Raw genomic sequence first — 13,426 nt, 5'->3', positions numbered from 1 at the left:
GCTGTACCCTGGGGTCCCAGGCAGACCACTGCCCTCAGGCCCCTGCCAGAGTAGACTCACCAGGACAAGCATGTGTGCTCCAGCCTGGCTCCTCTCCAGCCATGACGGCTCCGTGACAAATGTCCCCAGCAAATCTGGGGAGAGCCAGGCCCCACCATGGGCAGCTTCCACATCCCTTCACAAATGCTTGGGCAGTTTCTGGAAGTTCCTAGTGAGACCACAGGATGCTCCTGTGAATGGTCCTCTGGGAGCCTAATAACTTTTCGTCAAATATCAGATACTATTTTCTCTTTGTATCTTGTCTTGATAGTTATTCAACGTCTTTCTTCCTCCCTAACTCCCTACTAAAGACACATTTTTGAATTGGATTACTTGAGCCCTTCTCTCCCTGGCAAGATTGAGTGATCCCTCCCTGTGGTCCCTCCCCATGACCCCTCCACATGGTCTCTCCCCTCAGTCCCTCCCTGTGGTCTCTCCATATGGTCCCTCCCCGTGGCCTCTACCCGTGGCCCCTCCACGTGGTTCCCCCGCATGGCCCCTCCAAGTAACCTCTCCATAGTCTGGGCGGCTGAATGTCTCCCATGCCAAGTCAAGGCCCCAAGAGGGTGCACATGGATGGCCCCAGACCTTCTGAACTGGTCAAGGAGGGGCTGCTGACATAACAGTGTGTGTCACAAAGGCTGACATGTGAGGACCCAGGACTCCAGATGTACCTCGACCACCCCTACCGCCCCTCCCATGTGTTTTCCAAATGTGCCCGGGATGTGGCTGTAACACGACCAGGGTCCCAGAGTGGCTGGGTTCTCTCTGGGCTTCAGTCCACCCAGACACTGGCACTCACCCCGGGTTCCTCTTCTGTAAACAGACATGAGGGGGCACCTGGGTGGCTCAGTTGATCAAGTGTCTGCTTTGGGCTCAGGTCATGGTCCAGAGTCCTGGAATCGAGCCCCGCATTAGGCTCCTTGCTGAGCAGGGAGCCTGCTTTTCCCTCTGCCTCTGTCCCTACTCCCACCTCTGCTCTCTCTCTGTCAAGTAAATAAATAAAATCTGTAAAAATTTAAATTAAAGGGTAGCCCAGGTGGCTCACCAGTTTGACACTGCCTTTGGCCCAGGAAATGATCCTGGAGACCCGGGATCGAGTCCCACATCAGGCTTCCTGCATGGAGCCTGCTTCTCCCTCTGCCTCTCTCTCTCTCTCTCTCTCTCTCTCTCTCTCTCTGTGTGTGTGTGTGTGTCTCATGAATAAATAAATAAAATCTTTAAAAAATATTTTTTAATAAAAATTTTAATTAAATAAAAAATAAACAGACATGAGGGAGGGAATCTGATGGGCCCGGGGGTTGAGCGCAACCACATCTCCTAAGCAATCCTACGTCATCCTCATCATCCCTGGTTAGACCATCTCCAGAGCTCGGGTCGGGCAGTTGGGGTGTGGCAGATGGGCAGCCGTGCGTTCCCTGAGCCGCTCCATCCGGGGCCAACTCAGAAAGGTGAGCATGCAGAGCTGCCCAGGCCCCATGAGCAGTCCTGGCGTCTACACATGCAATGCCAGTAGGAATGACCCAGGCACCCAGCCCCACTGGCTACCGTGCATTGGTGTGCACATACGCACACCTCCCCATATGGGCGCCCAGAGGAACAGGTGTCAAAGTGCTTGAGTCTGAACACCAATAAAAAATTAAAAAAAAAAAAAAAGTGCTTGAGTCACGCAGACATTGAAGCAGAAGAGGGGAATCCATGCCCCACAGGGGACCCTGGCACCAGTCCCACCTGCTTGCTGCCCAGGGCCCCTCCTGTCAGACCCACCCAGAGTCACAGGCCCAACTTTGATTGGTGTGGCATGGACCATGGGCTCACGGTGAGCCAACCATGGTGCCAGAGGGGTGAGGGCTGCCACTGGCCCCCAGGCAAGGCAGGGGGTGTTTCCACTCAGTGCACGACTGGCCCAGAGGCAGAGGCGGTTCTAAATGGGGTACCTGGAGCTGTTAGCAGAAGACGGGACAGATGGCTGGGTACATACCATGGCCGCCCACTGTCCGTGGAGCGAGGCAGGATGGCACAGTGCCCCCAGGATTAACCAGAGTCCAAATTGCCTCTGGGTGAGCACTGCCTGGCTCTGATGCTCGCTGTGTGACTGTGGTCAGTTACTTACCATCTCTGTACCTGCTTCCCATGCATAAAATGGGGGTTTACTACCCATACATAGGTACATCTCAGGGACATGTGGCACTAAATGAGCATGTGTGTCACCCTCAGAATGTGATCTCTATGTCATCACCACTGCAGCAGAAGGGCAGACCAAGGACAAAAACCCACATGGAAAACCCATAGGGCTCAGGGACTCCCCAGAGAAGACCCTAGAGGGACACACACACCCCTGGCTGGGGCCCAGGGGAAAGGGCAGACAGGCACCATTAGGGGTCATGGTCAAAGCACGTTATCCATGGCCACATGGGAGAGGTGGCAGCGGCCTGGGGCTGGCAGCACCCTGGAGCAACTTGCTGGTCCCAGCTCTGGTCCCGCCTAATTAGATTTTGCTGTAAGGAGATCAAGGCTGTTACTTTGTATGTGCACATCTTCCTCTGCAGGATTGCAACCCGACTGGAGAGGGAGAGACGACAGGGACAGAGGGAACCACCCAGCACTGACACAGGCTCCAAGTGATTCTGTAACCTGAGAAAACTGAGTGCGGAGGGAATTGGATTTATGCTGTTAAATGTAACTGCCTCCTGGTATCTATACCCAAAGCCATTAAAATGGTAATTCTTAGAGATGTGTGGAAACTATGTGTGAACAGACCAATGAGCCTTCCCGGGGGGAGGCTTCTTTTGTGGAAGGAGCTTACCAGACGTACCATTATTATTAACAACGTTATCAACACCTCGCATCGTGGCTGTAATCTAACCAGAACCTCTGAAAGTACAAGCAAACCCAAGCTCCTGGCAACTTCTCTGAGTGTGGGGTCCCTCAGGTTCCTGAAGGTGACAGCAGAGGCTCTCGGGCTGTTGGGCCTGGGAGGGTGGGGAGGGCAGGATTCACGGCTGTGCGTTCACCTGCCAGGATGCAGGACACTCCCTCATGCCAGAGCCCAGGGGACGCCGGCCACCCGAACCCACGTTGGCTGGTGTGACTGGAGCCATGCCTCCCACTGCCTAGCCCAGCACCTCCGTAGGGTAATCCCCTGTGACCCTCACTGTCTCCAGTGGACCCAGGAGTAGGGCATTGAGCCTCCCTGAGAAACGGCCCTGTGCCCACTGCCTCCAGACTCGGACCAGAGAGGCAGACTCCCCTGGTCTTGGGGAAGCGACCAGTGGGGGCAGACTCTGCTGTGTTGCAAATGGCCCCCCCTCCATGATGGCATATGCCACCGTTCACCTCTTGCTCCTTCTGTGTGTCCAGGCTGAGCCAGTGGAGGCTTTTACTCTGTGTTCACCGGGGACTGGGAGCCCGAGCTGACATCCCTTTCTGCCACCACCAAAGCGAGAAGCACTGTGAACTGACCTTTAAAGGCTCAAGTGTCATCGGCCAAAGCGGGTCACACAGCGAGGCTTAACTTCAAGAGGCAGGGACACGTGTCTGGAAAAGGACACCAAATTATTTGTGAACAGCTCTAAAGACTTTTGAGGTCTGCCTTCTAGACCAGTTAATTCTGCTCACTGTCCTCCTGTCTCCACGGCAAGATGACCCCGTATTTCAGCCACACTCAGCCAGGGCCTCTGGGTGATGCCCGCTCAGGGGTGGGGGGTTCCTTCCAGACCTACAGGGGTACCTCTCATCGGAAGACCCATCAACCTGCTCCGTGTTGCCAGAGCATGGTGTCGGCATCGCTATTGTCCCAGAACGCACGTGAGCCAGTCTCTTGGCACCGGGCTCGGTGTCTGGGGACCACCCACCCAGTCAGATCTGATTGACTTTGGGGGGCTAGAGATCTGCTAACGGTCCCGGCATTGGGGGGACAATATTTAGAGTCTCCCTCTCTTCCTCCTGCTCCTGTGAGCACCCTCCGCCACTGCTGCTGCCTTGTCTGGACCCACCCCGTCTCTCACTGCGTGCATGGAGCTTCCTCTCCGTCTGCCACGCCGGCGTGCCGGGCTTCGGGCTCAGGCTACAGCAGTGCCCAGAGGTCGGTGCCCATTCCTGCAGTGGTCAGGGCGAGCCACGCTCTGCAGCAGCCACGAGCCATCCCCAGACTTTGGTGACGTGGAATGACAGGGCTGCTTCTCATGGACGTGCAGCAGGGTCTGGGGGAACTCACTGAACTCCAGCCAGGCTGGCAGATGCTCCATCAGCACACCCCACCAGGGCTGTGGGGCAGGAAAAGCCGAGAGGCCCCCGCCTCCCAGGCGCTGTGAGTTTCCCGGCGCTCACGGACCCTGGAGAGGGGGCTTGGGAGGCAGGGGCCAGAGCAGGTTGCTTTATCAGCTATATTTGAATTTTTTTATAAGAACAGATTCAGGCATTAACTGGTGGAGGTAAGAAACGTTTCTCATGATTTTTTAAAGGAGAAAATGGAGGCAATGTTGGGAGTCGGACCGTGGTTGCAGAGTGCTCCCTACTGCACAACGAGGCAATGGGAGGAAGATGAAGGAGCCACTGGGAGGTGGCCAGCAGGGAGCTATTGTGGTCCCTCCAGCAGTCAGAGGGCTGCCCAGCCAGCCAGACAGCTCCAGCCCTCTCCTTCCTCCCTGGTCTTCACCCGAGTGTCACAGACAGAGAACATGTAGGGTAGGTAGGCCCATGGATTACATTTCCTCCGATATGCTCAGAATCTTGAATCCTCACCCACATCCTGTGACTTAGCTGAGTAAATGTGCATGGAAGGCCAGACATTTCTTCATGCTGGGCTGACTGGACTCACCTGGTATCCCCATACCTGGCCATTCACCAGACACCAATTGAGGGTGTGCTGACATGGATCCAGGCACTAGGGGTGCCGCGGTCGGGAGATAGGCGCATGGAATCCTTGTTGTCCCAGGGCACACATTTCAGCGCAGGGGAGGGGCGGCAGAGGACAGTGCAGGCCTTGACAGATGCCATGAGGCCCAATACGCAGGGAGGGGAAGGTTAGGTGTGGGACCCACCTACTCACAGCTCAGGGAAAAGCATCCCAGGCAGAGGGAACAGCCAGCGCCAAATCCCTAAGACAGAAGCACGTGGAGCATCAAAGACAGTACAGTGTGCCTGTGGCTGGAAGAGAAGGAGTGCGGGCGGCAGGCAAGGCCGAGGGGGCCACAGGAAGGCCTCTGCTTTGCTCAGGGTATGATGAGGCCATGGAGCTGCTGGAGACAACAGGGCACCAGGCATCCAGTAGTTAGTTATCGCTATGTAACAAACAACTCCAATCCCAGTAGCTGATGTCAGCGAGCCCACAGTCTGTCTGGAGGCTCCAAGCTGGCACACAGGCCTCACAGCAGGATTCAGCTCTCTGCAGCCGGACACTGTCCTCGGTCCCTTGTCTGGGGGCCTCTCCCAAGGCGGCTCTTGAGATGGCAGCTGCTGGCTTCATTGGCAGATGGAGCAGAGCAGGAAGGAGAGGCTGACAGAAGCCTGACCTTATAACCTAACGCACAAGTGACGCCCATCACATGTGCCCTTTGTGGCCATCAGAGGCGAGTCTCCCTTCCCCCTGGGGGACCAGCACAGCCCAGGCACAGGTGGCAGCCTCAGGGGCTTGGTGGGTGTCCTAAGAGGAACCTGGACTTGCACGCTGTTTGAAGGCACTGAAATAGGATCTTTGGGCCAAGAGGCCAAGAGAGGGGTGTCCGATTTCAGCCGGGTGATGAGGCTGTGCTGATCTGAGATGGGCCAACCATCCCACATGTGTGGGGCCTCTCCCAGCAGAAGGGGGTTACGTGGTAAACCCTAAGGCCCAGAGCCCCCAGGGCAGACACCTGCCCACCTGAAACCTTCTAGTCTCTGTGGGTAGGGGGTTGCCATAGATGCCCTGGAGGAGGCGAAGCCTGGGTCCCTAAATCCACCAACCTCCTGCTTAATCTGCTTTAAGACCGTGGGCGCTGGCAAGGCCAGTAATCAGTTTTCAAGGTTAGGAAAATCCCCAGTCCAGCTGTTGCCCAGGGCAACAGTAGGGGCTGGGTTCCCTGCAGTGGCTCACCCAAAGCCCCGGAGGGGCCAGCCTGCTCTTCCTGCCACCCAGAGGGGATCCTGCCTGCCCTGTGGCCGACCACCCAAGAATTCCATCAGTTTTGGCTTCCTGGTAATCCTTCCATGCAAAGTCATCCACAGACTGAGTGTTGAGAGAGACACAGGCACCTGGCTCAGAAGACGAGATTTCGGGGAAACTCAGTCACAGCAGCATCCTCTCTGATTTCCAGAGACCTGAAAGAACAGAAGCAACCCCCCACTGAGGGCTGCCCCCCACCCCCACCAAGAGGAAAGCTTTCTGCTCACCACGCCCTTGTGCTCACCGCCCTCCACCCCCAATGCTGCAATGCTGCAGGCCCACTCCATCGGGCTTAGACCTCTAGTCACTCCACAGCATGCGTCAGGGCATTTGCCACTCCCCAAGACTAACTTGTAATGGGCCTCCCTCCCCAGAATGAAGGTCCCAGCTGGCTCCCGACCTCCTGTGTGAGTCACATCCCCGACTCCTAGGGAGGGAGCAAACAGGTGTGGATGAGGTCACATGGGGTCACGACAGGAGGAGGCTGAGTGTAGCAGGAAAGCCTCGGTGGGTACAGTCGCCAAACCGCATCAGGCAGGGCAGAGCAGCCAGGAGGCCATTAGCACCTGCTCACAGACACAAGCCCAGCCGCCCAGCCCACTCAGCCCGTCAGCGCCGGACCCAGCCCCGTTCCCTGTCCTATAGGCAGAGCTGGTAACCCCTACACCCTGGAAGGAGGGCCAGCCTATCTAGCACCCACTAGGGAGGGAATGGTGAACAGACAGGCAGGAAGTCCTTGGGAGCTGTGGCAGCAGGGACATGGGCCTTCCTCAGTGGGGCTTCTTTGTTTGGGGGGGAGGGTCCAAGTGTTTCCAGGCTGTGTGTTCCAGAAGCGCCTGAATTCTTCCCAACGGCTTCTGGATGCCAGTGCCCCATGCAGGATGAAGTGGAGGGTGAAGGAAGCATCTGTGCTACAGCCCATGCTTGTCTGTTCCACACCCTGGGCCTGGAGGAGCCACAGATGCTTGAAGTCTGCAGGTGCTCTGGAGTTGGTTCCCAGAATCTCCCAGAGCTTGAGCAGCGACCACCAGGTGGCAGTGCGGGGATATCCCGCCTGGCCCCGGGGGCCTGAACCCTGGCAGGGCTGGGCTGCTTCTGGGCAAGGTGCCAAGGGTTGCAGAAGGTGGCCTGTGCCCTGCGGGCAGTCGGCTAGCAGCCCTCCCACACCAGACTTCGGCAGCAGGAGTCAGGGAGGATGTGCTGCGCTACGTGTATTCCTGGGCCTGGCATCCAGCACACCTGCATACCTGAGCACACTTGGGGCAACGGCTGGTCTCCACCTGGCTTTCTCTGCTGCCCAGATGCTTACACCTGGAACCACCACCATGCTGTGAGGAAGCCCAGGCCAGTGGGAGGCGAGAGTCCTGCCAAGGCTGCAGCTGACAGCCAGCAGGCCCTGAGATAAGCCCCCAACATGCAAGCCATCCTCACCCCCATGCCCTGCCCAAATTCAAGAACCAGGTCAATGCTGCTGTGGTTGGATGCTACCAAGTGCATGGTAGCTTGCTGTGCAACCACAGTAACTGACACACAGTAATTCCTCCACGGGGCCTTGGACAAGCCCCTTCCCTGCCCTGCCTGGTTTCTACTTGCATGCCCGCCCCACGGGAAGATTGTGGTGTTGGAAAGATCAAATAAGTGTCCCTGCGCATCGTGCTGGGTTGAATGGGGTCCCCAAACACGCATGTCCCCTAGAATCTTAGGATGTGAGAACCTAGGAAAAGTGTGTTGCAGATCTCATCAGTTCGGACAAGTCATCCAAATGGCTGTGGGGAGGGAGTCTTACAGAAACTTGGGGGAGGCTCACTGGCCAGCGTGTGACACAGGAGGCAGAGGCAGGAGGGACACTGCAGCCACCGTGGCCACCAGGAGCCAAGCCAGGAGGGACAAGGAGAGTTCTCCCAGAGCCTCCAGGGGGAGCGAGGTCCTGCCTACCCCTTGATTTGGGCTCTGGCCCCAGAACAGGAGCCAGGGTGCCCACACTAGCTTGAGAGGCCATTATTCCTGTGCCCACGAGAACTCTACTGCTCTGGATTCCAGGTGGGATGAACATATTAACTGTGAAGTAACAGTAAAACCGTGTCAGCTGCACGGTCCACCAGCTCCTAACATAAAGGACCCAGGAAGCCCCTCCTCCCCGGAGATGCATGTAACTATTCTCACATTGGGTTCACAGAGCACCTGGGCCCAGCGACCTGCAGGGAGGATGCAGACCCTGGACCAGCCTGCGGGGCACACACCACTGCTGGCTGGTTTCCCAGATGCCCCACATGGAGCCTATGTCCCGGCTGGGGTGCTGGACCTCAGAGTGGGCAGCTGGCAGCCCCGGGGCGTCTGCTTCCTGCAGCTCACAGAGGGTGCTCAGCCGCCACCTGCATCCCCAGAGCAGAAGCTCATAGGCCACCCACCTGGGAAACATCGCCAAATGGAGCCCAGGGGGCTGCCACAGCCATTTTCAGGGACTTTTCTGGCCCTGTGAGGCCTCTGGGCCTCACTTCCTCCCTGTTGTTGGGAGTTTTTCCAAAGACATTGAATTGAAGCCCCGCCTCTCGACCTGCCCCTCTCCTCCCCCAGCAGAACAGAATGCAGTTGTTCAAGGTTTGCCCAGACAAAGCCCAGCAGACGCCAGGGCTATGCCCCCATGTGCACGCAGGCCAGGCACTGAGGTGCTCTGTGCACACGCAGACCTGGGGCGGGTCCTCCAAGGTCCAAGGTCGGGGCATGTCCTGTCCCACCAGCTCCCAGAGTGCCAGGCTGGCCACTGCTTCTCAGCAGGCTGGGGTGGGGAAGTGGCCAGCAGGCGCCGCCCCAGGAGGCCGGCCACAGGGCCTGCCGGAACTCATGCATCCCCTCCAACGGTCTCCCTGGTCTCCCTGGCTGCCCCCGCCTGCCTCCAGAGGCATCTGTTTCTCCACAGAAGCTCCAGATGGAGGAGGAGCAAGTATGGAAAGGAAAGGAAACAGAAACACTCCAGAGAAATGGAGCCTGTGCTTTAAAACCTCTTCCAAAGCACCCTGGAGTACAGAACCCTGCAGGTCCAGCATCCTGCCCCAGCCCCAAGCCAGCGGTGACAGCAGGCCTATTCACCACCGAACACTCCCCATTATGTGCTTCCCTTTGGATTATTTTGATATCCTGTTCTGTCACTGTAGGAACAGGTTTACCATTGTGAATAATAGCGATTCACCACATTTTGTGTGTTGCGTTGCCCCGCTGTGGTCTCAGCGTGAAAAGGGGCTGGCAGGAGCAGGGGCAGCCCCAAGTGCTGTCATTAATTGCATGACCAACCAACGGTCCTCAGCATGGCAGTCACGAGACCCCAGGCCTGGGATGGTTGGGCCCTCCTGAGGGCCAGCTCTCAGTGAGTGAGTCAACATCAGGCGCAGGACTCCCAGGGGCTGAGTCTGAGATCACAGGGCACCTCTCTGCCCTCTTTCCAAGTCATGACCCCAACCCCGCCAAAGGCAGGTGGGACCCCATCCCGTGGTCAGGGTATTTAGAGATCACTTTTGAGGGTACTGTCCCAGATTTATTCCAGGTTCCCCCCGAAAGCTGCAGGCTGCGTAGGAATCCTCGGATAGGTCCTTCTCAGGGCGATCTGGCACGCGGGACCCACCCTACTGCCCAGTCCACTCTCTGTCTCAGGTCCCTCTGCTGTTTGGGAAATGCGTTAGGGCTGCATCTCCCCGACTCCCTGTCCATGGGCTCTTGCACTGGCCAGCCAGTCTTGTGGGCGTCCCCTCCTGGATCCCTAGCCCACTCAGGCCTCGAGGTAGGCATGCTCACTGCTCACTGCTTCAGGACAGGCAAGGCTTCCCACTCCTGCCTGTCTGGGTGTAAATCTTCTGTTTATAAGATTTCTTTATTTGAATTCTTTCCTGTGGGTAGCCTGGGGGAGATGGAGCCCAGGAGGACCTCTCGCCATGGCCTCCACAGACAGCCACGAACCCAGACTCTCAGGGACAGAGAGTCCTTTCCCTCTGGAAATCTCACAGATGTCCCCTCTACTCTGCACCACCACTAACACCCCTGCCTTGTCAACAGCAACCCAGATGCCAACCCAGAAGCCGCCGTCATCACCATGGCAACACCCCTTCTCACATCTGTGGGCTGGCTGCGTAATCCACGGGGCCCAGCACACAGGGAAACGGTGCCATTATGGACACAAAATGGGGAGTCTCTTTCCTCCTCTGTCCCATCTGCTTGTCTGCTATTTTCCACTTGTATGGTATGTATGTAATGGTATGTGATGCCATTCTCACTAAATAAAAAGTTAAAGTTATTAGCATGAATTTTGCTATCCATGTTTTTATTACGTAATGCCAGCCTTCAACGCACACACTGGAGTGTGTAATACACATCCAGCATCACCAAGACCACACGGTTGGTGTTCCCAGAGGGCACCCCAGCTGCCAGAGAGAAAACCCAAACCTGTCCGGGGAAGGCCACAGAGCCGCCGGACCATGCAGGACGCTAGAGGAGGCAGCAGGGCTGGTCAGGGTGGGAGGCAAGGGTGGAGGAGGTTGGGTGGTGGGAGGCTTTACCGGCTTGGTGGTTTGCACAAGAAGGAGCCCTTCAGGCGGGTTGCTTACTGCCCCTGGGAACCAGCTAGTCCGGGGAGGGGCAGTCCCTCCAGGGTCAGGTCAGCAAGGCCCCGAGGCCCCAGGTGTCCATAATACAGAGAAAAGAAGATGCAACTGGCTCAAGGGAAAGCCCCAGGCACGAGGATTTCTGGGGATGTGTGGACCCTCCTGCAGAGGCCAGTCCTGGGACCCCATAATCACCAGGTCCCGCCCCTCGATGGTCTGACAGAATGGGAGGCAGGATGGGGGTGGCAGGGTGGGGAGGGGGTCTGATGAGGCATCCACCCTCCCACAAGCACATACCACCATCCACAACAAGTGAGTGACCCCTAAGAAATTAAAATCTCCACCTTGGGACATGTGTGGTTCCCAATTCAGGCACTAAGGCACAGCTTCCTGCAGACTCCCACCAGCCCTGCGGCAGCCAGGGCATGCCCCACCTGAGACACTGCAGGGAAGCCCCCTACCCTGATGCCGACACTGACCCTGACCCCTTTGCCTACTCCCAGGCCCCCGTGGCGGAGGCCAGCCAGTGTCGAGAATCCCAGGCAGGGGAGATGGTCAAGAACCTGTCCTAGGAAGGGCCATGCCCCCAGCATACCCTCCTTCGTCCCATTGGACTTCATCACAGAATAAACACCAAGACAAAAATCATTAAAGTTGGGTATCCCTGTGTGGCTCAGCAGTTTGGTGCCTGCCTTCGGCCCAGGGCATGATCCTGGGGTCCTGGGATCTAGTCCCACGTCGGGCTCCCGGTGCATGGAGCCTGCTTCTCCCTCTGCCTGTGTCTCTGCCTCTCTCTCTGTTTCTCTCATGAATAAATAATAAAATAAAATCTTTTTAAAAAATCATTAAAGTTATTAAGACTTCAACCAGGGAGCATTCTAGTACAGCGAGGTCTCTTCAACAGGGGCTATGTGCACTGCGGCTGGGAGGGGGTTTTGGAGAGACAGTTTGGATCAAGAATCCCAGGAGAGCTGTGCATCCCCCGCTGTCCTGCCCCCACTGAGAATCAGCAGTGCAAAGACCCTGTGGTTCCAGGGAATGAGCAAGGGGGAGGCTGTGCCCTTAGGACTTGGCAGGAGGCAACAGGTGTGCCTGGAAAGTTCCTCAGTTTGTAGCAGGGCAGCCGGAGGGGAATGGGGTGGAGCTTGTGTCTTGGGAAGGGTCTTGGAAAGAGCAATTGTGCAGGAAAGGGGGCTGCTGGCTGAGCGCTGGGGTGTAAGCAGGAAGCAGCCCTCCTAGGAGCAGCCAGTAGGCCTCAGTGGAGGTGGGGATGGGGGTGGGGGTGGGGTCACAAGTGGCCCGGTTTGTGGAGGGGGAGGCCAAGGCTGCGTGCACCTTGCAGGCCTGGGAAAGCCCTCTTCCCACAGCGGCTTCTTCTTCGCTTGTCTCAGTGAAACAGGAAGCAAGTTCTCCAGAGAATGAGTGTGGGGCAGGGGCGTCGGCCACTGGGGCAGAGAAGTCCTCCACGGCACCCTTCCAGAGGCCCACCGTGCAGCCCGCAGCCCGGGACTCACGGGAGCTCCGAGGCCGGGAGCCCAGTGACCCGACCCGTCAGCACTGATGTGCGAAACAAAGGCAAGAAGAGGAAACATGGGATTTCCTCACTGCTCATAGCCCCTTGATGAGCCCTTAAAAGTGGCGGAGTGACCATCCTCTGGGATGCCTCGCCGCCGTGGATGCTCTGCTGAGGGCAAGCGACAACCTTGGCTTGACCTCACCCAACCCCCAGAATCAGTGGGTCTCCCTTAAGGTAAAGAAATTCCCTTGGAGACTTCCTTTATCTCTGCCCCCAGGATACACCCAGCACACGGGCTCCTAACATACATCTGAAGGGTCCCAGGACTGACTGTTTACTAAACAGTCATAAATGACCTTTCCCTGACAATGGCTAGCCCCCTCAGGGTCCTGGAAACCTCCCTTCTGAAATACCTGAGGGGCTGACCCACTGGCAAACCCCTCCCAACTTGAAAGAACGTAACCAGTCACCCTCCAGATCCCAGAGTGGCTCTTCCTGCCCAGAGTCCTGTCCCCGGGCTTTAATAATAAAAACAGCTTTCTGAACCCAAGATGTCTGAGGAATTCTTTCCTGGCCATCTGCTCTGAACCCCAACATTTTCCCACATCAAGGACCTCACTCTTATTTTCTCTGCAGTGACACCACTGAAAGATACAAAGAGCAGAAAAAGTGCTGGAATTAACCAGAGCCACAGATTTTCAGCAGAGCAGATGGGGGGCATCAAGAACAGGAGCAGGAGTAGCCCAGAGTCTGAGCCAAGAGACAGGCCTGATGGGGCGCGCAGCCTGGGGACAGGAGAGAAGGGTTGTTCACGGCGGTGGGACCAGGGATCCAGGTGGGGACTGGAAGCAGGTGTTGAGGGATCCTGCAGGAGCCCGGAGGATCACCTAGTAGACCCCAAACTGGCCCTGACCAGCCAACAGGGTGCCTTATGCACAGGGGTGAGGAGTGGGAACTGCACCTCAGTGAAGTGCATAGGACAAGGGTGAGCCCAGACAGAGGGAAGGCTGCTTCCGGCCCGTTCTGGCCATACCTCACTACAGTAATCATGTTGTTGGGGACACAGGTGCCGCCCTGCTCCTGCCTAGCCCCCAGGGAGACCGCCATGGTGCCAGTTGCCCCTAAGGTCCAGTCTCCTGG

At 57.2% G+C, this 13,426-nt stretch overlaps 1 protein-coding gene across 25 annotated transcripts in view; it reads right to left on the bottom strand.

The window, feature by feature from the left end:
- LOC106557825 overlaps nt 1-655 on the bottom strand; it is a 29,304-nt gene extending 28,649 nt beyond the window's left edge. For 16 of the 25 annotated variants that reach the window (XR_005379050.1, XR_005379049.1, XR_005379056.1 and 13 more), the window contains exons 1-2: nt 504-616; nt 61-208 (exon numbers count right to left, since the gene is read on the bottom strand). Coding sequence is in view for 7 of the 25 variants with exons in the window: in XM_038574673.1 (XP_038430601.1) it covers nt 61-208; nt 504-557 (202 nt within the window). In the remaining 18 variants the exon portion in view is untranslated. Of the gene's footprint in view, nt 1-60; nt 209-503 lie in introns of all 25 variants that reach the window. The other 9 variants (XR_005379062.1, XR_005379064.1, XR_005379063.1 and 6 more) reach the window with 1 other exon arrangement.
- Nucleotides 656-13,426: the final 12,771 nt, after the last annotated feature.

Source organism: Canis lupus, chromosome 26 (genome assembly GCF_011100685.1).
Source record: "Canis lupus familiaris isolate Mischka breed German Shepherd chromosome 26, alternate assembly UU_Cfam_GSD_1.0, whole genome shotgun sequence".
Lineage (NCBI taxonomy): Eukaryota > Metazoa > Chordata > Mammalia > Carnivora > Canidae > Canis > Canis lupus.
Note: the sequence above shows the minus strand (reverse complement) of the source record. Positions and strands in the feature narration are given on the sequence as shown.